The sequence below is a fragment of the Typopeltis vanoorti genome, chromosome 2, assembly GCF_054136105.1.
Source record: "Typopeltis vanoorti isolate ZY-2024b chromosome 2, IOZ_Tvanoo_1.0, whole genome shotgun sequence".
NCBI lineage: Eukaryota > Metazoa > Arthropoda > Arachnida > Uropygi > Thelyphonidae > Typopeltis > Typopeltis vanoorti.
The window spans coordinates 62942985-62970039 of NC_143550.1; the positions used below are offsets into that span (position 1 = coordinate 62942985).

Sequence of the window (27055 nt, forward strand, 5' to 3'; positions counted from 1 at the left end):
AAGTTGTGAAGACATCGCATCGAAAAATGGCAATGATGTGGAGGACCCTAATATGTAGAAACAAAGAGGTTATGATGTCTCTGTATAAGACCTTGATCAAGCCTCACGTGGATTATTATTATTATTATTATTATTATTATTATTATTACTATTATTATGTGACACCTCCAGGGAGTCCAAAGACTCATTGAGGGAAGGCACCAACACTACAACTCTCTGTCTCAACCACTTAATTCATTAACTACAATGAACCACAACTACCATCATCATCTACACCAATGCCATCTACTGCCCACCACCACTACTACTAGTATTTTCACAAACAATCACAAACATCCATACCCATGGGGGGGATTCGAACCCGCAGTCTTTTGGCTGGAGAGCAGATATGCTAACCGCTAGGCCAACCAGGTCAGTTGGCACAATCTGTGTGAAACGAGGATATGTTAGAAAGGGTCCAGAGATGATTTACTAGTTGATCAGAGGTCTTTCAAGGATAGATTGAGAGAATGTGAATTGCAAAGCCTTGTGAATAGGAGGAGGAGGAGGGGAGATATGATTGAGATATATAAGTGAGTCAGGGGTTGTTATCAGGTTGACATAGAGGAGATTTTTTCATATAATGAGAGAGGATGTAAAACAAGAGGCCATCATGGAGAGTGGTGAGTGACATGCATTGCATGAGTGTGTTGTGAATGTAGACACACTAAATCAGTTTAAGGCATGGTTGGATGAGCATTATGTGGAATAATGTGTACCTCTCATGATGAGTCTCGGACTCCATGGAGGTCAGATGTTAACAATAATTATAATAATAATAATACTGTTAAATAAGATAACTGAAAATTGGGTTTTTATTGGTCGGAAATTTGATGCAATAGTAATACTTTTTGATGCAATACATAACTGAAAAATTAAAAATAGCAAATTCATAGGAACCATTTCACAATATAAATAACTGGAGCGTGGATGCTAGCACTTGGTCAGCCATTGTTAAGCAGGTGCATCCTATAATTAGCTGAGAAATTAAACTCTGACATGTGGAGAGATCTCATGAGTGATTTTCAGATATCACAAAGGATCATCCCTTGGTTTCTGTTCAGGATGCCTTGTAAGCAGATTACTACTGCGGCTTCTTTTATGTTGTGGGAGCTATAGTCATCTTCTATGTATGACAGAGTACTTTTATCCCATTCAGTGTTATGGTTAGTGGAAAAATGGAATGCTAAACCAGTACTGTAATCTCTGTTGTTGTTAACATCTCCAATATGCTCTTTTTGTGTTATTTCTGGACTTCTCGAAGTTTGTCCAATTTAATTCAGGCCACAAAAACAAGGAATGTTGTAAACTCCAGGGTGTTTATTGAAAGCATTCTGGTCTTTAGGTGAGCATAGCATATTCTGTACTTTCCTAATCGGTTTGAGGGCTACCTCCTAATGCTGTGAGAACGCAGGAAGTTGGCAATTTTTTGTGAAAGTATACCAACAAAAGGAATGGAAATTGAAGTCCTGTAATGAGTGTCCTGGATTTGCTGTGGAGAGGGGTTGGAGAAAATATTCATTTTGTGATTTTTTTTGGATATCCATTGTTAGTTAAAATTTAGAGAATATAATCTAATTCTTCTGTTAATATTCTTTCGTCTTTTATAATAGAGATCACCCTGTTCTGCAGGTAATGACCTGTGGTACACATTAAGACAAATGCTTTTGTTAGTTTGTTTTGTAATTAATATGTCCAGAAAATGTAATCTCCCTTCATTTTCAAGGTCTAAGGTGAACTTAATTTTATGGTGAAATGAGTTTATGGAAGTTAGAAAATCATATAGCTCTGCCACACTGAGTTTCCATATTATAAATATGTCATCAACATATCTCTACCACACTGATGGTTTAGGATCTGTACGTAATAAGATGTCATTTTCAAACTTTTTCATGAATAAGTCTGCACATGGAGGAGATAGAAGACTTCCCATTGCAAGACCTGCAAGTTGTTTGTAGATTTTTCCATTCCACCTGAAGAAATTTGAATTGAGAGAATGTTTATAAAGTTGGGAGATGTCTTGAGGAAACAGATTTTCTATGAAAGTCATAACTTCATTCACTGGGACATTTGTAAATAAAGACACAACATCTAAACTTGCTAAAACGTCTGTTCTAGATATGGAGATTTTTCTTAGCTTTCAAAAAAGTGTTGTGTATTTTTGATATATGCATCTGTATTTCTAATGTATGCTTTTAGAAGATGTGTGAGATGTTTGGATAATAAGTTGGGGAAGATTATCCCATCTATAATCGGATGGAGAGGTATATGAGTCTTGTGTACTTTCGGTGATCCATATAAATGTGGAGTTAATAGATGCACAGATTTCAGTTTCCTCTTAAGATCTGAGGGCCATGTGTTCATGTTACACAGAAAGTTGTTGGTTTCTACATAGTTCGTCCAAGTAGGGTCAGAATCTAATTGACAGTAAGCAGATGTGTTGGAGAGTAAAATTGAGATTTTTGATACATAATCTCTCGTATTTAAGATGACGGTACAATTGCCTTTGACACCCTTGAGTATTATTAAGCATTACTATTTCTGACCAATAAAAAGCAAATTTTCAGTTATCTCATTTAAGTATTTAGTAGTGAAAAATAACATTGATAATAATACTGTTACACAAATTGGAACAAACAGGGATGGACATGAACTGGTCATGGAGATATTAGAGAAAGTGATGAACAGATACCTATCAGTAGTATATGGAGGAGCAGAGTCCAGGAGAAAATGGGGGACCAGCAGTTTTCTGCAAGGCTTGGACTATTACTGTTTATTTTGAAATGACCTCAAGGTACACATTCAATTGTTTGCTGATGATGCCACATTGGGTGACATAATTATTAATCAAGGTGATACAGAGGGCTTGCAGGATGATTTAAATAGGTTCATAGTATGAGCAAACGATAATGGATGCCAGTTTAATGTGGAAAAATGTAAAGCTATATATTTTGGGATGAAAATATTACAAGCTGTGAAATGTACTTCAGAAAATTGATGAAATTAGGGATAAAGGGGAAGGGTGTTGGTAGATAGAGTGTTTAAGTTCAGAGGTCATAATGCTAAGGTAACCAATGCAAATCATTAGATTATTTGTTATTGAAGAGCAAATTAACAAGCAGAGAAAAGTAAATTTTTATTCCTCTTTATATGACCTTGATAGAGCTACATTTGGATTACTGTGCAAGTCTGATCACCTGGATTTCTTATATTATTATTATTATTAGCCAAGACCCCATGGAGTCAAGCACTCATCTTGGAGGTCCTTTTATCATACCGTGCTTTAAACACACTCGAATTCTCTGCAGACACCACACTCTCAGGCAAGGCATTTCAATCATTCACAAATCTGCATGCAAAAAACCTGCTTCTCACTCCCCTGCTCACACCCTCTTTATACAGTTTCCAGGGATGACCTCTGGTTCTACACTGATCTCCCACTATTTTCTGCAGAACCTCTCCAGCATTGATCCTATAACAATCCCTTTCTAACTTGTTAGTCTTTATCATATCTCCCCTCCTCCTCCTCCTGTTCACCAGACTCTGCAAATTGCAACTTCTCAATCTCTCCTCATACTCGACATTCCAGAGGTTAAAAACTACCTTTCCAACATCTCTTTGTCCTTCTGAAAACCAGGTGACTAAATCTGGGCACAACAGTCCATGTGTGGCCTAATCAAAGCCTTATACAATGGAACAAGAATCTCCCTACATCTACAAGTCAGTGTCCTCTGCATCATTCCCAGAAGCCTTTGTGTTGTCTTCACGATTTTGGCAATGTGTCCACTAAATTTCAGATCCTTATCCACTATCACCTCAAGATCTCTTATTTCCTCCACCTCCAACAATATATCCTCACCAAGCATAAATTCTGCATCACATCTTTTTTACAAATTTTAAAACCTTACATTTTGCAACATTGAACTCACATCCCCATTCCCAATCACTCAATTTATTCAAGTCTTCTTGTAAGGCTGGTTCGTTCCAACTTTGCATCATCTGCAAACAACTGAATATCTCCATTCAAATCTTCACCAATATCATTAATATACAAGTTAAACAGTAATGGGCCTAAAACAGATCCCTGAGGCACACCACTAGTGGTTTTCCTTTTCCTGGATATTGCCCCCCCATACACAATTTGTTGATACTTATCAGATAGCCAGTCTCCAGCCATTTCCCTTTCAGATTATTCATTTTAGAACCCTTTTCTTTCTACACATGCTCTCACATCCTCTTGGAGCATCCACCTTTCTCACGCTGTGTACACCTGTCCACCCTGGGCCTTCCCATTTCCCTATTCCTCTTGCACACCCATTCTCTCATTTTTCCATACTCATGCCACTCACTTCCTCATTCATAACCACCTCTTCAATCTCTCCTGCTCTTTCACATCACTTTCCACTTGATCTGATTCATTCTCTGTACTCACTTCTCTACCTTCCAGCAACAATCTTTCCAAGCAACTCACACCATAACCACTCAAATGCAGTCCATCTCTCTTATATAGTTCACTTCATCCTACAAACTCATTCCACACATTAACAAACTGTACTCATTCTCCTCACACATTTCAGTTAACATATCATTCATAATCCTGCTCTCCACCTCATCTCACCACAGTCATACCTAGGCAACACACTTACTACCCTTCCTGTCACATTATTCTCTTTTATCTGTCTAAGCAGTCTCCTGATATCCATTCTAACGTGCTCTTTGTCCTCTGTCAAGTCATTTGTACCTTCCTCCTCATATCCAATGCGTCAATCATTCTACTCATTTTACCACCTGGAAAACATACCTTGTGCATCCTCTCATCCAGAACACCTTTAATAATGGAGTTGCCATACAACGTCACTCGCTCGTCTTTCATTAACTCTTTTATACCAACATGATTTGTTTTAGATGAAAAGCCAAATGGCTATTTTTTTCTGGCGAGGTTGATAAGTTTTATCCCCTTAACTTATCAACCTCGCCAGAAAAAAATAGCCATTTGGCTTTTCATCTTAGTTATAATATGTTATAATAATATAATATAGTGACACACCTTTCTGGCAATCATATAGCGAAAGTATGCAAGTTCTTTTCACTTAAACTCTGATATTCTAGGTCTAGCTACTCCCTGATGAGACCTCAAAAAAGATTGAAACAGGTCTGGGTAGTGACCTCTCCTCATAATGCAAAACAGTACTACATCTCCTAGGAGCTGTGTGTTTTTACATTATAAGAAAATATCAAGAATAGTGGGGGAACTTGCTCCACCTTTGCAACTAGTTGCCCTGGTGTGGCACTACCAAGTGGTCACGTATGCTTGGATCCGCAGACAGTTCGTCGGCATGAAATGATTTGTTTTAATCGTTTTCACCCAAATTTTCTTAATTTCATTCCGCATCCATTTCATCTCTTGCCTCATCCAATCCAATTCAACTTTCAAATCTGGCATCACATTCTCTCTCTATCATTCAATCTTTCTAATTTTCGAACTCTTGATCCCCGCTTCGCACTTTTACTCTTATTCATCCTATTGAGTTTCCGTACTTTAGGGTCCATGCATCCAACTTTCGCTATCATTCATTCTTTCGATTTTTCCCACTTTCGAACCTTACGTCACACTATTTCTGGTTTCATTCATTCTTTCGATTTCGTTGCCTTCTGCCACATTTGCCTCACTTTCATCCTTTTTACCATTCATTATGGTTTTCAGATCACTCGTTTTCTTTTTCAATGATTTTTTTAACAATTTTTTGCCTTTCTTTCACACCAGCCTTCTCTTTCAAACGAGCACTCATTCTCGCCACTAACACTTTCTGTCATCAAATGCTCATTTTCGCACACACACCCTCCTTCCATCTGTCCTAAATATCCACAAATCATGTATGTAATCAAAAGAATACACGTAGCACACCTCACACTTAAATGACTGAAGTCTAAGTTAACTCATGCAATGACAAAGCCGCCGACATCTTTCCTCTGCTGGTTACTACTCTAAGGTCTAATAACAACGAATTTGTAATTAAGTTTAGGAAAAAAATATCCCACACACTAATAATACTAGTAGCGAACAACTTTTATAGTTGTGCGCTTCAACTCTCACTCAAACACTCACTCACATACAATTAATTATTTCAAGAATAACTTATCTGAACCTGGAGCTTTTCTTACACACAGCAGCTATGCTTGCCTCATGAGCACCTGCCTTCCTTATGGATGAGGAAGTGGTAGAAAGGGATCCAGAGGTGAGTGGTCTGTGGAATGCTTCCTATGATAATAGATTGAGGATTTGTGGGTTGCAAATGTTAGTTGATAGGTAGAAAAGGATATAACAAAAACATCACAGGAGATATAATAGAAATATTACTAAAATAATTTTATAGGATTGATAAAATATTTCAATACTTGGCTAGAGGGAACAGAACAAGGGCCATCCCATTCCTCACACCCTTGCTACAACTGAGGTTATGAGGGTTGTGAAGACTAGGTTTTTTGATTGAACAGAGGATGAATGAGTTGTTTGCAAGAGTTTGTTGTGTGCTTTGTCTGTTAACAAGTTCAAGGAAATGTAAAACAGATTCTGTGTGGATACTTTGGCTCTCTTACAATTATTTTTCAGACTCCTTAGAGGTACCCATACAAATCAAAGGATTAGTAATCCTTTAATCTCTTTTTGTTTTTTGGAAATCACCTGGGATAAAAAAAGGTAGAAATAAGAAATCATGAGACATTATGAAAATATCTGCATTTCCAAGCCATAAATATGTCAATGACTTTATTTGATACAAAATTTATGTGATATGTCACATTGCATGATTTATAATTTTCTTTGGTAAATGAAATCAAAGATATTAATGATTATTGTATAAAATTAACGACTATGGTTTGTATGTGTTTACAATGTATTATTTTATTTTTGGTGACTGTAATTGTTTAGGAGAGATAAGAATGGAAATCCAACCCTTTGGTTTAACTTTTGCATCTACTATCTGCAGGACTTAACTAATACACTCACCCCATACCTACTCACATGTGGCAAGTAGCCGGAGAAAATAGAATATTTATTTACTGAAATAAGACCCAACAGGCTTCACTTCAGTGAAGTAATATTATTCAAAATTACGTAGATATTGAATACCACATTATTTCTTAGCCGAATAAGAAACTCGAAGATAGGAAATCTAATCTAAGAGTTTCATGCCGAATACAGAAAACTATATAAAGTTCGGCAGGTCCAAGCGTAAGCCAACACCTGGTAGTGCAATGCCAGGGCAACTCGAAGTAAAGGTGGATCAAGCTCCAATCACTGTCCTTAATGTTTTCCCATAATGTAAACCACAGCTACTAAGAGATGTATTGCTGTTTTAAGGATACTTGTGACATAAGACTGAATGATAAATGCACGTAAACACAAGAAAGAAACCGAAATATTTGGTTAATTAAATATCTTTCTTGTGCATTTATCATTAAGAGATGTATTACTGTTCTACATTATGAGTAAAGGTCACTATAGGTAGACCTAGATGTAATACTAAGGTTCCAATAGTCTGAGCTTCCTACTCACTGATGAGACCTCAAAAAAAAAAAAAAAAAGGTCGAAACCGGTCTGGGTAGTGACCTTCTCTCATAATGTAGAACAGTAATACATCTCCTAGGAGCTGTGTTTTACATTATGGGAAAATATTAAGGACAGTGATTGGTGCTTGTTCCACCTTTACTACGAGTTTCCCTGGCATTGCACTACCAGGTGTTGGCTTACACTTGGACCCGCCGAACTTTATATAGTTTTCTATATTCAGCATGAAACTCTTAGATTAGATTTCTTATCTTTGAGTTTCTTATTCGGCTAAGAAATAATGTAGTATTCAATATCCACTTGAATAGAATATTTATTATGTAATAAAAAATAACTTTCTGAACATAATAATTTTTTGCTTTAAGGAAACACAGAAAATGTTTTTAGAAAGTTAATTTCTTCTTTGATGGATATGGCATACCACCAGTACCAGTATTCTTATCTGTCATGATAATAAAGATAATTATACTCTCTCACTCTTCAGTACAAGCATCATGTGCTAGCACAATTAAACAGTTTTTCTTAAAAAAAAAAGAAAAAAAAAGAAGAAAAAAAAAAAAGAGAGAGTCTTGTGGAAATGCATTTTTTATATGGTAAGCAGTGTTTTGCATAACATGTTGAGCCCTAACCATCTGTATATAAAATTATATAAAATTATCAAAAGTTCAATGAACTGATTGGCAATTAAAACACATATGCAAATTTTTCAGAGTTTTACATCCCAACTATATTATTATTATTATTATTATTACGGGTATCTCCATGGAGTCAGTAGACTCATCGCGGGAGACCCAAACTAGCAAAACAATATCTGTCATATCTCTTCTTGAATTCATTTACAGACGAAGAGCTCACAACTAAGTCAGGCAATGAATTCCACTCATTCACCACCCTCCAGGCAAAAAACCTTGTTCTGACACCTTTGTTAACCACACTCTTCTTTAATTTCCAGAGATGACCTCTTGTTCTTCCATCACTTTCACACAGCTGAAACATTTCCCCTGCATCAATCCTATAAAAACCTTTTAGTAATTTGAATGTTTCTATCATATCCCCTCTTCTTCGCCTATCAACCAATCTCTGCAATCCACAAGCTCTCAATCTATCAATGTAGGGAGCATTTTTTATATCACTCACCAACTTGGTCACTCTTCTCTGAACCCTCTCCACAGCCTCCTCATCTCCAAGGAATCCAGGTGACCAGACCTGAGCACAGTAATCCAAATGTGGAAGTATCAATGCTTTATAAAGGGGAATTATAACCTCTTTATGTCTGGATGTCAGTGTGTTCCTCAACAACCAAGTAATCCTATGTGCAATCTTGGACACCTTAGCAATGTGTCCTCTGAACTTCATCTCCCTATCTACCAATACCCCTAAGTCCCTAGCCTCATCAATCTCTTGGAGTACGCAAAGAAATATGATTTAATTAAATTTAAAGAAATCTTCGGTTGTAGAAAATGTAGGTGGTCACAGAAGCTCATAATTCCACACAGTCATATTGCAATATTGTTCAAATCAAAGGGGAGAGGGGAGGGAACCATATATTGTAATGATTGCTTTGCTTTCTTTTGAGGACTTTGTGAAAAATATAGGTTGATATAATCATAAAATTGAAATTTTGCTAGACATTAACATATAAAGCATGGTGCAGAAATGATTTTTTTTTCTGGGAATATGGAAGTTATTCTTTAACTTCTTATGATTGATAAAACCACATCTTAACTACACTGCTCAAATATACATGCCCAGCTTCAGAGTAGATGAGAAGATGTTTGAAAATATCAAAAAGGGGTAAAGGTAACCAGTATGATATGTGGCCTATGAAATTGTGCATGTTAGGGGAAGAGAAACAGGTGAATGTTGGTTCAGGAAACCTAGACACAGATAAGTGGGAGGGTGATCACATGATGATGAATATAGCCACCCAGGTTCTTAACATTAGAGGGATAATCAACACAAGGTATAAGGAAGGTTGCGAGATGAAGAGAGTATTGCAGTTTATGTATACTAATCTCAGAAGTATTCAGAATAAGGGCAAGGAGTTTCTGGCATTAATTAGTTCAACTTGTCCAACCATTATAGACATTAATGAGACTTGATTGATGGAAGATAGTGATAGAATGAAAGGGTTATAGAATTTTCAGAGAGAGAGAGGACAGAGGGAATAGAATGGAAAGGATTTTGCTAATGACAGCAAAAGAGATGAACCCAAAAAGAGTAGAAGTGCATCACAAGGGAATGCAGAGAGCAGTTCATTTGAGAATATCAGGTGTGAGACAGAGGCAAACAGAATGAAATATACAGTTAGTTTCTGCTATGGGCCTGGAGGGGGGGGGGGATATGGGAGAACGTATTTAACTGGTTTCATGAAAACCAATCAAAAATAGTTCATTGAAAGACAGTTTACCAAATGGTAATTCGTCAAACAACAATTTATCGCAAAAAGAAATTTACTGAATAAATAATTCCTTAACCTATAATTTAATGAATGGCAATTTAACAATAAGGCATTTCATTGAATAAATAATTAATCAAACAACACTTCATTGTACAACAATTCATCACAAAGCAACTGATCAAAAAAATAATTCACAAATTTTTTTGATGAATTCTTTCATAATTCATCAAAAGAGTAATTTTCTTGCAAAATATTGTTTAAAAGTGTTTGGTAACATTACCAAACATTCAGACAATATGGAGGTGGTCATCGAGACTTTGTTGTGTACATGGTGTTTATCTCTAGACAAAAATATATTTTACCTAATTTTATCATAACTATAATAGTCAGATCATAATCAAAACTGATAATTTTTAATACAGATCTTAACTAATAAATTTCTTTAAATTTCAACCAGCAAAAACAATAATTAATATCATTTCGACACTTCTTGCATAAAATACAAGTGAGCTAGTCGAGAATAAAACTCAACTGTGGCAGCAACTTCAGGTGTATTTCCTAAATCTCAAAGATTTTTGAATTCCATTTAAGATATTGCAATATCTCAAAGAGATATTGCAATATATAATTTTGATACTGTTTTTATATGTGTATATTTAGCTTTTATGGTTTCTAATATTTTTGTTTATATTTAGGAATCAGTGACTGTTCGCACATCCTTTGTTTTGTTTTTTTTCCTCACACTTTTATACAACTTATTTGTTTTTAAACTAAGTGATGAAATGAATTAGCAAACTAAATCTACATTGTGTCCCATGAAATTATTCTGTAAATCATTAGGTTAATTACTAAAACACACAAAAAAAGTAAAACGTATCAATCTGCAACCCCAGATTCATTACTTTCATTAACTAAACAATCTCTCTCTCTCTCAAAAAAATAAATAAAATAAAAATACGTCCCTTAGAATTAAGGGATACTTACCAAATATCAAAACCTTACACTTTGCAACATTGAACTGTTAGTTCCACTTACCTGCTTATTCATGTGATCTATTCAAGTCTTCCTGTAATTCCATGACATCTGCTTGACTCTGCATTATTCATCCTGATTTTGCATCATCTGCAAACAGCTGCATATCACTAGTTAAACCCATCCCAATATCATTTATATACAAATTGAACAGCAATAGTTCCAAAATTAACCTCTGCTGCACACCACTAGTTACCTTCCACTTTCAGGATACTGCACTGCCATATACAACTTTCTGATACCTATCTGACAGCTAGTCACTGATCCAAATCAGAAGTCCATTGTCCAATCCCATTTGTTTCAATTTATTTAACAGCCTGTCATATGGCAGTCTATCAAAAGTTTTGCAAAATCTAAGTACACCACTGTAAATGCATCTCCCCTGCCCAAGGTATTTGTCACCTTGTTATAGTACATAAGTAAATTAGTAAAACATAATCTCCCTTTAACAAATCCATGATGATAACCACAGAGAATACTGCTGTTATCAACCCATTTCTGTATCCTAGTTCTCACCAATCTCTCTAGTACCTTCACCACAACTCCAGACATACCGATTGTCCTATAATCTGCAGCAACAGCTTTATCACCACCTTTATGCAGTGGAACAATTTTACCTTCTTTCCACACCTGTAGAACATGTGCTGTTGTAAGACTCTCATTAAACAGGCATGCCAATGCTACTGATAATTTCCTGGAACATTCCCTTAAGGCACGTGGTGACATATCATCAAATCCTACCACCTCATTGACATCAAGGTTATTTATTTCTGTAAATACTTCCTATTCACTCACAATTAAGACATCCTTGCCTATGTCCTCTACACTTAAGCTCATGATTCCACCCTGATGAGGATAAAACACCTTTATAAATTGATCACTGAATACCTTAACAATGCCTTCTGAAGTAGTTACCATTCTTCCATTTTCATTTATTAACATCATCTTATGGTAATCATTCTTCCTTCTACTTGAAAAATATCTAAAAAACTGTCTAGGGTTTTTCTTTGACTCATTTACTAATTTCTGCTCATACTCCACTTTTGTTTTCCTTACTAACTGAGTCACTATCCTGCTTTGTTCTTTATACTCTTCATGTAACAGATTATTACCATTATTCAACTTATACTGCCTACTAAGTGTCTTCTTCTTCTTCTTACAGATTTCACGTTTTTAGCCCTGCATTCATCCATTTTATATCTACTTTATTCAGCCTTTTGACATTCAGATTACATTCACATACTGATGCTGTTATTTATTTCTTAGTCAGTTCCCAAGCAGAATTTATTTCCTTATCGCTCAACTTCTAATTCCATTCTATAGCTCCAAGTTGTCTCCTAAGCTTTTTATAATCACCAGTCTTACTTCCACATATATCCTTTCCTCGCAGGTCTGCCTACAGCTAACTACAACCCGGATGATCATTTGATCATCAATCTCACCAACTGGAGGAAAGTGCGAAACCCCCATTCACAATTACATCCTCTGATGAAATTACGAGATCTAAAACTCTAGATCCTTGCTTGCCGTCCTTTACATGCTGCCTGAGATAGTTATCACTCAAGAAATTCATTTTCCTTATTCCCTAATGCTATTTCTTCATTCCAATCTATACAGACATAATTAAAATCATTCGTGTTCTTTTGGCAACTGATTCTATGAGCAGGTGTAAAATGGTCTGCAAGGCCAGATTGACTATAATCATGAGTGCAGATGTATTTCATGTGTTCTTCCATACAGATGTTGGCTAATCTTCCTGTCTGTTCATAGAAGCCTAACTTGTAGGCACAGGTGGTCTTGATCTGGGTGAGAAAGAGGAGTGAGCTGATCTTTAGTTGAATGTAAGAAGTTAGCAAGCTTTTGGTGGGGGCGTGAAAGCTGTGAATAGATTGTATTTCTTTAAGTCTCTGGATATTTTTTCTGAAGTGACTTAGACATAGATGATGATGATGATAGCATTACTAAAATCTCTCTGAAGATTGGTCAAGGACTGGGGGAAGAACTGATTATTTTTTGATACTGTGGGATTGTAGCTATTAGATAAAAAAGGTTGTAGTGTGAGGGATGATTCACCAAAACAAACTTTATATGCTCTATTAGTTAATGTTCAATGATACTATATTTTTGAGAGGGGTGATGTACCAACCTGTGTGGGTGGGCTTCCTGTATACTGAAAAGGTAAAGCAACCAATGTGTTGGCATGTTACCAAGGTAGAAAAGCTAAACTATTATTAGTTTCTTTTTCTGTGATAAACTGGATTCTAGTGAAGATTATTAAGGTAAGAGAGGAAAGAGTCTAATGTGTTTGGGCCATGAGGCCAAAATGGAGAGCACATCATTCACATATTTTAACTAGATGGAAGGTTTGAGAGGAGCTGAGTCTAGAGTCAAAGTCAAGAGTGAAAATACATCTGCAGTCATGGCTACGGTCAATCTGACCTTGGGGACCATGCTTTAGATATGGTTCATAGAATCAGTTGGAATAAGTAGGTGCCAAGGGAATGGAAAGAGAGCAAAATATTTCTACTGCATAAAGGACGCTCCAAGACAGAAGTTAAAAATTGTATTACAGTCAGTATCTCAGGAGTGGCAGTTAAGGCCTTGGAGAAGTTGGTAAAACAAAGAAATCAGGACTGGGTAGACAGGAATATGATACCCATGTTGTTCCCTACCATTCTTGTAGAGACAATGTGTAAAAGGTAAGTTATGCCTTAGTAATCTGCTTACTTTTTATAAAAAGTGACAACCAAGTTGAATAAAGGAAATGCTAATAAATTATACTGCTGGATTTGCAAAGGCATATGATAGGATACCACATTGAGATCAGTTGCATAAACTGAAGCAAATGGGGATGGGTATGAAGCTGGTGATTTGAATAAGATGGTAGCTAATGGGCAATTATCAAAGCATGGTGTACAGGGAGTTGAGTTGGGGAGAAGGGCAGGTGACTAATGCTACTGAAGGTCAGTACTTGGTCCTTTGTTGTTTAATTTGTACATCAGTGATGTAAGAAATGCAAAGGTGGGAAGAGGGATAGCCAATGAAGATGACGTGGTATCCTGTAGGATCTCCAGTATATCATCAGTATATTACTTTTGGTATTCATATAAAGTATATAAATACCAATAAAAGTGGATTGAACATATTGAAAGAATGGACAGTTTCAAGTCAAACAAATACTCTGATACCAACCCAATTGGAAGATATAGAAGTCAGGGATGACCAAGGAAAAGATGAAATGAGACTAGAAGAAGCCAGTGGATATAAATCCCTGAAAGAATGGATGATGATGTGATTAGCAAGGCCATTAGGACTATATTTTCTGCTTGGGGAGTGCTGAATGTCCCAAAGGTTGTCGTGAGTGCTTCATTAGTGAATGAATTTGATGAGAGATATGATAGATATTATGTAAACAATGGTTAGAGCAGGTCTCCAACGAGTGTTTGACTTCATGGAGATGCCCAAAAATAACAATAGTAGTAATAATAATCTGATTAAATATTTTCAGAACATTGTATAATATGAAGTTTTGATTCCTATTCTATTCTTAATAAAAAATTTCCTTTTTTTTCTCCCCTTAAGTAAGACCTTTTGCAAGCAATTTTTCCGATAGGTGGTAATTTATTTTCTTCAGATATATCTCAAGAGATCTTTATTGTCTGTTGTATGTAAGCTGTTCTCTCTCTCTCTCTCTCTCTCTCTGTGTGTGTGTGAGAGAGAGAGAGAGAGAGAGAGATTATCTGCAAGTACATCAGACTTTAAACATCTGGATATTTTAGTAAAGGTGATTGTTTTAGATCAATATAGGCTATATTAATGAGGGCTATGATTTAACAGACATATGCATAAATACAATAGAAAAATAAAATTATTTTGATTTAAATTTCTAGATCAGGAGTATCCATTATCACTTAATTCTGAATTACAAAAGTTCAAAAGAAAGCAAGTGGTATAATTGTTCACAGAAGAAAAGAAACATTAACCTGAAAATATTCTAATATAGCCATATTTTCTTATTAAAACTGCTACATTAACTTACTGATATAGCCACCACACTTGCCCACTTTGATTTTAATGACCTCAAAAATGTTCCCGCTTGGCTGTCAGACTTTTTCCGCTTTATAAGTAAAGGCTGATCATAAAACATTTTGGGCTCAATATCTGCAAGGCGTTGCATCAGTAATACCTACACAAAAAAAAAATCACAAGCAAGACAATGAAACATATGGTAATAACTTTATCAATTAAAAAGCATATTTTATGAAACTAATATTTTACCATAACTTTTTTTTTATGTTTTGTCACAATATTGCTTAGTCTAGTAGTTTTCCATATATAAAATTATACTGAAATCAAAACCTGTTAAAAGATGACCAAAACAGTGATACACAGAGATATGCAGAGTAATCTGTTTTCTTGTTAAACATACCAAACCAACAGAAAAAGAGTTGGTGGAATGAATAGAAAAATGTAATAACGTGGAAACTGGTTTGAATTTGTTATAAAAAATGACTTTGCTAAGAGCAGAAAAAATGCTGAAGACAAGCAGCGAATGAGAGATTCTAGATCTGTTACACAGTCCTGATCTTGAATGCAATGATTTCTCTCTGTTTGAAATACTGAAGAATTATCTGGCTGACAGGTGGCTGGAAGGAGAGCAATGTGCAGCATGCTGTCACTTCCTAGTTAATGTCACTCAACACAGATTTCTTCTATACATAAGTAGATTCCTTGGTTCTACAGTAGGGCAAATTCATAAACTTCTTCAGCAACTGGGAGGAATAGTAATGAATATCAAGTCAATTTTATTTATATAAGTTAATATGTATTAATTCAGAATCTATGTCAGAATAAAGTACTTTACATGAAACTATGTGCTATTTTTTTTTCTTTTGGTAAATACTCTTATATAGTATTAATTTTATTGTTATTATTATTATTTTCCTGAGCTCCACGGAGTCACAACACTACATGACACAAAGTCTATCATACCACTATTCAAACTAATCCACTGTTTGCACTTTTCCCACCCTTTCAGGCAATGCATTCCATGCTCCTATCACTCTCCCTGCAAAAACTAGATCCTTTTGCAACTTCTAGGGATGCCCCTTGTTAATATTCATCATTCTGTCATATGAAAATCTCTCCACTGTGAGAGATTTTCTCAATAGACTGAAATACCTGAATTATATCCCCTTCCACAACCTTCTATCCACCAAACTTTGTAGTTTGCATGCCTTCAGTCTATCCACATAACATATATTGTACAGTCCTGATATCATTTTTGTTATCGAGCTCTAACCACTCCAGATTTCCTTCATCCTCTTCAAATCTCAGTCACCAGATCTGAGCGCAGAAATCCAGATGGAGTTGGATCAGAGCTTTATTCAATGGAACCACCCTTGTGTGGGCTGGCCTGCTTGGCTGAGTGATTAGTGTACCTGCTCTCCAATCAACAGGTCACGGATTCAAATCCCACTGTAGAGCAAGGATGTTTGTGAGTGTCGACATTGTGTACTGCTCTAACATTTGATATGGTGCAGTATGACCTTTGCTGTCCTTGCACCATTAAAACCATAAATCATCATCACCCTCATGTGGTCAATGTCTTCCTCAACTGCAGCAATTCTCTGAGATGTCTTCCTAACCCTTTGCAATATGTCAGATGAACTTGAAATTTCTATCTACAATCACCCCCAAGATGTCTTGCTTCCTCCATTTCTTCCAGTATAACTCCACCAAGTGAGTATGAAGCATCCCATCTGTGGATCCCAAATTTTAAAACCTTACATTTAGTTGCATTAAACTGACATCCTCATTTGTTTTCCCACCTTTCCAACCAATTCAAAACCTCTTGAAGAGCCAAAACATCAGCACTATTACTAATAATTCTCCCAATCTTCATATCATCTGCAAACAAACAACTGAATATCTACCATTAGCCCAGTGAGAACATTAGCATAAAGAATGAACAATAATGGCTCCAGTACTACTGAACCCCGTAAAACTCCACTTGTAATATTCCTACTCCCTGATAGTGCACCTCCATTTAACTCTCTGATATCTATCAGAAAGCCAGTGCCCAATCCATTCTATCCAAACCTATACAAGAGGAGCTGTTTGAAAAGTTTGGTACAAAATTAAGTTAAACACGTTTTTTTGGAAAAATCACCTTTATTTCTCAACATAGTCTCCATTGAGGTCTACACATTTGGTCCAGCGAGTTTTCAATTTTTTCATCCCATCTAAAAAGTAGGATTTGTCAAATTGTGCAAAATAGTCATTGACAGCCTCGATGACATCCTCGTTTGAAGAAAAATTTTTCCTACCAAGCCAAATTTTTAAGTTTGGGAACAAGAAAAAGTCACACGAGGCCAAGTCCAGAGAATATGATGGATGTGGAACCAATTTGAACCTCAATTCATGCAATTTTCCCATTGCGATGGCTGATGTGTGGGTGCATTGTCATGATGAAAGAGCACTTTTCTGCATGCCAATCTTGGCTGTTTTTTTTTTCAGGTCCTCTTTTAAACAGTCCAACAATGACACATAATAGACTCCTGCTTTTGTCTTACCCTTTTCCAAATAGTCTATCATGATAATTCCTTGGGAATCCCAAAAAACAGTGGCCATCACCTTCCCAGCTAACAAAATGGTCTTCGCTTTTTTCAGTGCTTTTTCACCCGCATTGTTCACTTTTGACTGCTGCTTGGACTTGGGTGTGTAGTGGCAGATCTAAGTTTCGTCTACAGTCATGAATCGACACAAGAATCCTGTGAATTACGATAAACATCACCAAACATTGTTGAAATGTCTTTTCGAATGCATTTTTTGATCGATAGTCAACAATCACTGCACTCATCGTGCATACAGCTTTTTCATTTGTGATTTTTCGTGCAGGAAATTATACACCCATTTAGTTGAGATGCCTACAATCTCAGCAATCTCACACACTTTCACTTGGCAGTCTTGCATAATGATACAATGGATTTTGTCAATCATTTCCTTTGCAGTGACCTCAGTCAGCTGTTCAGAGCATGCTTCAATTTCGATGGACTTACAACCACGTTTAAACTCATTTATCCAATAATAAATAGTCTTTAATGCTGGTGCAGCGTCCCCACGAACTGCATCTAATTTGGCTTTGATCTGCATGGCCATCCACTTCTTCAAATAAAAGTGTTTTATCACTGCACGAAACTCATTATTCTCCATTTTTATGAAAAATGTGAACACGGTCATTTTAAATGTTTGCCAAATGAGAACTACACATTGCATGTGGCTAAAATTTTGCCAGGGGGGCATGAAAAAGATGATACGTACCAACACTGGTATGAATGAACGAATTGTGTCACCGTCTATTGGAAATTTACAAAACTTTTCAAATAACCCTCGTATCTCAAAAAATAAATAAATAAAAAAAAAATCCAGAAAGTTATGCTTTATGAATGCACTTATAAAAAAAAAAAAAAGGAATAGTGAAGAATCAGAACACTTATAAGGGGGTCTATTAGGTAGGCTGCTTTCTTCTGTAACAAGAATTCAAAAATATTCTATTTCTGCTCAATTCTGTAGCTACTTGCCATCTGGCAGGTAAGCAAGTAGTTATGGAGGTAAAAAGTAATACATTTCTGGAAAAATCTGGGGTTTTATTCATTGGGAAAAACAATTGGGAACAAGAAGAAGTAACATGGGGCCAAGTCCAGAGAATACAGTGGATGCAGAACCAATTTGAACCTCAACTCGTGCAATTTTCCCATTTGGCAGTCTTCCTTCATTTCTTCTACCTCTGGTCTTCTAAAGAGCAGAGGTACAAGAAATGTGTAGATTACAGATATTGACCGATGGCAGCTTATGTTCTTATGTACAATGAATGCACTTATAAAAAAAAAAGCATAGTGGAGATTCATGGTACTTATGAGGTGGACTGCTTTCTTCTGTAATAAGAATTCAGTGGGAGATTTTGGTATATAACCCTCAAAACTGAGAACAGTACTCAAAGGTCAGTTGTATTTGGAATTTATAAAATGTTGGGAATGGAGCAGGAAAGAAATCGTGTTCTGAATGAAAAAGAATACTCCAAATATTTTTGGAGAATGAGGAGGATATAGATGTGATGTGTTTATTCCAGGATAAGCTACATGTAAAAGTCAGTTCAAGAAGGAGAAAATGATCTTGATGTACATCTGAACACTATCAGAAGTAAGAGACGATGAGGTGAGACCTTTCTCTGAGTAATAACACAAAAGTGTGTTTTGGAAAAACTGAAATTATCATGATTATTATTATTACCAGATACTTCCAGGGAACTACATCAAATTCATCTACACTACCAGCATTCAACACCTCTAAGGTAAGCCATTCAAATCATGTACTACTCTATGAGAGAAAAAATCTAGCTCTTACCCTTTTCTTGACAGTATTCTCAACTTCCGTGGAAGACTTATTGTCCTCTCCCTACCCTCCATAAAATGAAAAATTCTGCCTGCTAGTTTCTAATATACTATACAATCCATTCAGAAGTTTGTAGTTCTCTATCATGCCATTTCCTCTTTCTCCTGTTTGATAGTTTCTGCAGTCTACAAATTCCCAAACTGTTCTCAAAATCTATATTCCACCGTCCCCATATCATCTGTAACACTCTTCTCTACAATCTCTCTACTGTACCATCACCAAGAAAACCAGGAAACCAGATCAGTACCTAACAGTCCAAGTGGAGTCATCTTAATGTCTTGTAAAGAGGCAAAATGGCTTCCTTATCCTTACACGTTCAGATTCTTTTTGGAACTGCAATTATCCTCTGAGATGTATTTGCAATCTTTCCTATATGACCAATGAACTTCAACTTCCTGTCCTAAAACTCCAAGAGATCTAGCCTGATTAGTTTTTCTAAAAACTAAAAACATAATCCCACCGATATAATATGCCAAATTATTATTATTATTTCGGGTAACTCCAAGGAGTCCATAGACTCATCGAGGGAGGCCCTAACATCATGTCAAGAACAACTATTCGACATTTACACAGTATCTATCATACCTATCATACATCGCCTTGAACTCATTCATGGTCATAGCACCCACAACAGACTCTGGCAGCTTATTCCACTCATACACCACTCTCCAAGTATAAAACCTAGCTCTAACACCCTTGTTAACCACATTTTTGCCCAGCTTCCATGCATGGCCCCTAGTCCTCCCACCACTAGTCCTATTTTCAAAAATATCTTCTGGATTAATCTTATAGTAACCCTTCAGTAATTTGAATATCTCAATCATATCACCCCTTTTCTGCCTATCAACCAATTTTTGCAACCCACAAATCTTCAACCTGTTCTCATAAGGTTCATTCCACAGACCTGCTATCATCTTGGTCACTTGTCTCTGGATCCTCTCCACCTCCTCCCCATCAAGAAGAAACCCTGGTGCCCATATCTGGGCACAGTAGTCTAGATGGGGTCATATCAAGGCCCGATATAGAGGAACAATAACTTGTTTGTCTCTGCTTGTTAAGCAACCAAGTGATTTGATGAGCTGATTTAGCCACTTTTGCAATGTGTCCCCTAAACTTCAACTCCCTATCCACCAACACTCCGAAATCCCTGGCCTCATCAATATCCTGCAGTAAGGTTCCACCAATGTGATATACTGCTGCTAATCTTTTCACTCCAAAATGCATAACCTTACACTTTGACACATTAAATTGACATCATTCTCCCTAGCCCAGTCCTCCAAACTATCCAAATCATTTTACAAAATTTTGACATCCTGTGCACTCACAATTGCTCTACCCAACTTCACATCAACAACAAACAAGTGAACACGTCCTCTCAGATCCTTTCCTATATCGTTAATGAACAAATTGAAAAGTAGTGGTCCAAAAACAGAACCCTGCGGCACACCACAAGTCACAAGTCGTCTTTTGGACTCCACTACTGAATAAACCACTCTCTGGTATCTCTCCATCCATCCTATCCATCTCACCAACCCTATATCCATCCCCATCTGCTCCAGTTTACTGATTAGAGTTCCATGTGGTATTCTGTCAAAGGCTTTGGCAAGGTTCAGTAGAATCACTGTAAACCAATTACCCTTATCCAGTTCAGCCGTCACTGTGTTATAAAACGTGAGCAAGTTACTGAGGCATGATCTACCCTTCACAAAACCATGTTGTCCCCCATACAGTATCCCATTTTCATCTATCCAATCCTGTATTCTTTTCTTGACTAATTTCTCTAAGACCTTGACAATGATTCCTGATATGCTAATCGGTCGGTAATTTACAACAGCAGTCTTGGAACCACCTTTATGTAGTGGAACTATTTTCCCCTCCTTCCACCCGCTCGGGACTAACCCAGACCCGAGACTCAAATTAAACAAAATGGTCAAGGGTACTGAGAATTCTTTAGCCACTTCACATACGACACGAGCTGGTATACCATCCAATCCCACAGGTTATGCAATAGACTACACACACCTCTGCTTCATTCACCACAATTCCCGTATAATCTATCGGTTCATTCGTTTCTTCAATGTCACCACCTGGATTCATTCACCACAATTCCCGTATAATCTATTGGTTCATTCGTTTCTTCAATGTCACCACCTGGATGATATATTCTTGCAAAGTGCTCACTCAGTAAATCAACTACATCAACTGATTCAGTTACCTCCCTACCATCGGCATTCTTTAAAATCATCCTGCCATATACATTTTTTCTTTTACTTGCAACATATCGAAAAAACTGTTTAGGATTCTCTTTAGCCTGCATGGCCAATGTCCTTTCGTAATTCTTTTTTTGCTTTTCTTACCACACTCGTTACCCTTCTGGCCTGTGCTTTATACCGTTCATGTGCCTGCCGGTAACCTTTCTCCTTAAATTTCCTCCATAGTTGTTTCTTTTTTTGCAGCTCAAGCTTAATGGTGTTATTCATCCATTTAACCCCTACTTGATTTATTATTCGGACTCTAGGTATACAGTCAGCCATTGCTTCATGCAAACACTTCTTAACTGCCTCCTATGCACTATCAAATTCTAGCCCTTGCAGTTGTACATGCATGGCACTGAACCAATCAAACTCCTAAGCTCGGTGTTGGTGAAGATGATGCGGTTCGCTGTAGTTGGCGAATTGAGTGGCAGAGATGAAGAATTGAAGAGCAGGTGCCCTCCCTCAATAAGTCTTTGGACTCCTTGGAGGTGTCACATAATAATAATAATAAAATAACAATAATTGTTCAAACACTAGGGACACACATTCTGATATTGCATCACTGAACTTTTTTTGTTAATACTTCCCATGTATTGCTGATATCCATCTCGTCTAGCAACTGATACCATGGAACTGAATCTAGTATTCTCCTCAGTTGGTCAAAATTTCCTGCTCTGTAGTTCAACATGTACCTTTTCTGAATCAAACATCCGTATACTTAGCCACTTTCATGACCAGCACAGCATTATTACTGTCACAACTGAAGGCAGAACAATGACATCTTTAAATGAAACCCTCTCTGATACTACAATCAGGTCTAACACACTCTCTGATCTCAAGTTCCTTCTGTCACATGCTGATAAATTTGGCTTGATCCTTCTCATGAGATTTTAGTACTATCCAGTTGTTCAGATTAATCTGGCATTGATGCTTAGATGCTGGTTATCACTCATATTGATGTTTTGTTGAGAAAATCCATCTAGTGATAATAATTACTAAATATTTTCAAAATAAATAATTTTTCCAATAAAAATAAATAGAAATAAATTGAAATAGAAATAAACAAATGCATGCAAGCCCACTAGTAGGAAGGCAAACACAGAGTGAGTGTGAAAGTAGGATTCCACAGTCTTAACGCGCAGCCGTATGGGTGCGGTGATGAAATCTTGCTGAATGTCTTGGAATGATGGTCTCTCAGAATTTTGGTCAAGTGAGGCAGCCAAATTTGTGCAGATTTAATGATTGTTGTAATACTGTGATAGATTCTAGAAACAGTCGCTCTCTCTGATTCATATTTGCTTCTGTATAGAAGGGAAGTTTTGTTCCATTGGATTCCGTGAACTATATCCAGGCATGCCTGCTACCCCAGGAGAGCAATAGTGCAGGTAATGGATATAGTTTCTGTGCTCCTCCAGATGGACACTAGCCATTCATCCTATTTTCGCAAAGTAATATAGTTCACAAAAACAAGGGATGCTACTGATTCCCAGGACAGTCTATAGATGATGAAGAGAAATCTTTTGGTTAATAAATATGGGTATCTAATTATTGGTATGAAATGAAGGAGGTCTGTCATACCACTCTAGAACATGTCAAATTCTTTCTGAGATGTCCAAGATGTAGGAAATTGCAATGGATTCTTTGTGCTCTAGGTTTTTGGATGAAAGGGGGAGAGTTTCAAATTGAAGGATATGGTGAATTTCTGTTGATTCTGTGAAGGGAACAGCCATTCCCTAAAAAACTGTTCCAGATGTGATATCCTTATCCACTCACCAAAAGATTATCTCCATCATCTAGACCCTCCTGGGATCTACAGCATCCTAGGAAGTTCCTGAAAGCTATTCTTACCTTTAAAAATGGGACGATCCACTAAACTCCATTTGGAGGAACACTAAAGGTATGTCCAATATATGTGCACTATAACCATTCTGAGGTAGCAGACCACACCATGGATGTTTCTTGTATAATGATATCTGCGGAACTTATAACTAGTTATAGATACCATGAATACGGATTGCGACTTCCAGTGGAGCAAAACTTTCCTTTCATACTTTGCTAAAGAAGTTACTCCATCTTGTTCATTTCATCTATCTTATTCTCTCAAATGGCTTTTCTCATGTTGTATACTTCTCAATTATTAACTTCTAGGTAATCAAAATAAAAAAAATTGCCATTCCTTCATTTTTTCTTAACTTGCTAATTTACATGGCACACTTCTTCTGCAATCTCATTTTCTGAATTATCATTAAATACTGGTCCTATCAAGGAACACATCTGTACAAGCTAGAGAACTGACATCAATTGCTAACAAACTCTTGTTTTAACAAAAGATGTAGCTGCTTTTTGAAGTTGATATGCATAAAACTGTATCATGTGCTGGTAATTAGTTTACAGAATTAACTACGTATATAAAGTATATTAATTAAAGGCAACTTTAATGAATAACTTCTATATTTCAGCAACGTCACGTTGCCATCTTCAGGAACATAAAGATATGGTATGTGCACGAAGGAACTAACAAAAGCAAATGAGGAAGAAAGCAAGAAACTAATATTGTTCCTAAAGTCCTAATGGGCTAATTTGGTTGTCTTGGCAGTTGGGCTGAAGTTCTCATAATGTAAGTCTCCCAAATTTGGGGTAGTTTCATGCACAAAATTTGTTGAGGTTAGGAACATTTTTTAGAGCTGTTGATGATTCCTTGAATAATCTTTCGTATTTAAACTTGCTGCGGTGTATTATTTTTGCTTAATGCTTTAGTACTAGACCATATTACTTACCTCCCTATTGAATATAATCCTACCAGCTCTCAGATTAGAACTCTCCACAGACTCCTTAAGAAAGTCACTTCTTGGCCTTTGGAAGTCACTAACAAACTAAAGCCTTATAACTCTAGACCCCCCCCCCCGATTATATGGACTCCCAAAAATACATAAACAAAATGTGCCATTATGTCCCATTGGATGTTAATGATTCCTCCATATATAAATTAGCCAAACATTTAGCCAAAATGCTCACACACTATTATACTGGCAACACACCATCACACATAAAAAATTCAGCCCACTTTAAAGCCAGTATAGAAAACCTCTCACTCCAACACACTGACATAATGGTCAGTTTTGACGTCTCCTGCCTATTCACTAATGTCCCACTCAAAGAAACCCTAGAGCTCATCCAAGCCAAGTTTCCTCCTGATATCTCAGTCCTATTCAGTTTACAATGAACTCAGGCTATTTCGTTTGGCAAGGAAAGTTCTACAAACAGATAGAAGGGACAGCCATGGGTTCACCACTTTCCCCACCCTTAGCCAATTTCTTTATGGAGACCTTTGAAGAGAAAGCCTTAAACTCTGCCCCACAAAAACCCACTATTTGGCTTCGTTACGTGGATGATGGGTTCGCTATTTGGCCACATGGCTCAGACACACTCTACTCCTTCCTAACACACTTAAACAACCAACACTCCAGAGTCCAGTTCACCTTAGAAAAAGAGGAAAACAACACCCTTCCTTTCTAGACACTTTAATCACTCGCCAGCTTGATGGATCTTTGGTTTTCTCTGTTTACAGAAAACCCACCCATACTGGCGGATACATTCACCAGCAATTCCCCCCCCCCCCTCCAACAATATGGGGTTATAAAAACACTATATAACAGGGCAAAATTAATCTGCTCAGATGACAAGACCCTAACTACTGAACTAAACCACATACTCAACACTTTCTTAGCCAATGGCTATAACCCCCAAAAAATCCAAAAAATACAAACCAGTAACCCCCCCCCCCCTCCACAATAAAGATTACACCAAATCTATCACCATCCCCTACATCCAGGGCACCTCTGAGAAAATAACCAATATCCTCAAAAAATATGACCTTACTTCTTGTTAGAGACCATATAAAAAGTTGGCATCCCTTATCCGGTCTACCAAAGACCAACCATTTCCCTTAGACCTACCTGGTGTATACCAGGTCCCTTGCAGCTGCAAATTGTCATACTTTGGCCAAACAGGGAGGAGAGCAAATATCAGGATTTCATAACACAAAGACTACATCCAGTTTCATCAGTACAGCCGCTCTGGGCTGGCAGACCATGCCTTAGATACCCACCGTAGAATTCGTTGGAAGAAAACTAAAATAATACACCGCAGCAAGTTTAAATATGAAAGATTATTCAAGGAATCATCAGCAGTTCTAAAAAACGTTCCTAACCTCAGCAAATTTGGGTGCATGAAACTACCCCGAATTTGGGAGACTTACATTATGAGAACTTTAGCCCAACTGCCAAGACAACCAAATTAGCCCACCAGAGGGCACCATTAGGACTTTAGGAACAATATTAGTTTCTTGCTTTCTTCTTCATTTGCTTTTGTTAGTGCCTGCATGCACATACCATATCTTTATGTTCCTGAAGATGGCAACGTGACGTTGCTGAAATATAGAAGTCATTCATTAAAGTTGCCTTTAATTAATATACTTTATATGCGTTGTTAATTCCATAAACTAATTACCAGTTACGTATGACCAACATATAAGCCTTGCTATTGTATCATGTGCGTTACATTGTTGTAATAATTTTTTTTAAATAACAACTCCACATACATGAGAGGCTATAAAGCCTATTAAGTAATAGTGCTGTGTGTGTGTGTGTGCAAGTGATTATGAGAATGAACAAATCTGCCGATGTGTTTTTCGAAACAGGTGGAAGTCACCAATGGAGCAAAACTTCCCTATTATACCCCACTAAAGCAGTTACTCCATCTTGTCCATTTTACCTATGTTATTCTCATGTTGTACTTCTCAATTATTAACCTCCAGCAGGTGATCAAAGAAAAAAAAATCACTGCATTCCTTCATTTTATGTGCTTCTGTAGCCCAACTGAAAGAACAACGGTACATTGCGCCCTTTGATTGGAATAGGCCTAAGTTCGATTCTCATCGCAAAGGGAGGAATTTTTATCTGGACGATTTTCAATCGAAGGTGAGTTAGCCGATCTGATACAGAGGTAGCAGGGTTTTTTCTCCTGGAAACTCGGGTTTTTCATCCCGCATACAGACAAATTGGCCCTTCAGAACACACGCAATTTACAGACATAGAATACCAGTTGTGGTGGTGGTGGAAATGGGCGGTAGATGGCGTTGAGGGAGACGATTTGTAGTAGAGGTTCGGTGTAGTGGTTGAGACAGTTGTAGGTGTCCTCCTGCGATGAGTCTTCAGCCTCCTTGGAGGTGTCAGGAATAATAATAATAATTTTTTAACCTAACTTGCTAATGCAAGTGTTTTAACATACACTTCTTTCTCGAGTCAC

General features: G+C 37.0%; 1 protein-coding gene across 1 annotated transcript in view; it reads right to left on the reverse strand.

Annotated features, from left to right (window-relative positions):
* Nucleotides 1–27055, reverse strand: part of LOC150109090 (phospholipase D1-like) — a 558765-nt gene that overhangs the window by 211347 nt on the left and 320363 nt on the right. Inside the window, exon 10 of the mRNA XM_090405612.1 lies at nt 15079–15225. Coding sequence (XP_090261738.1) covers nt 15079–15225 — 147 coding nt within the window. The remainder of the gene's footprint in view (nt 1–15078; nt 15226–27055) is intronic.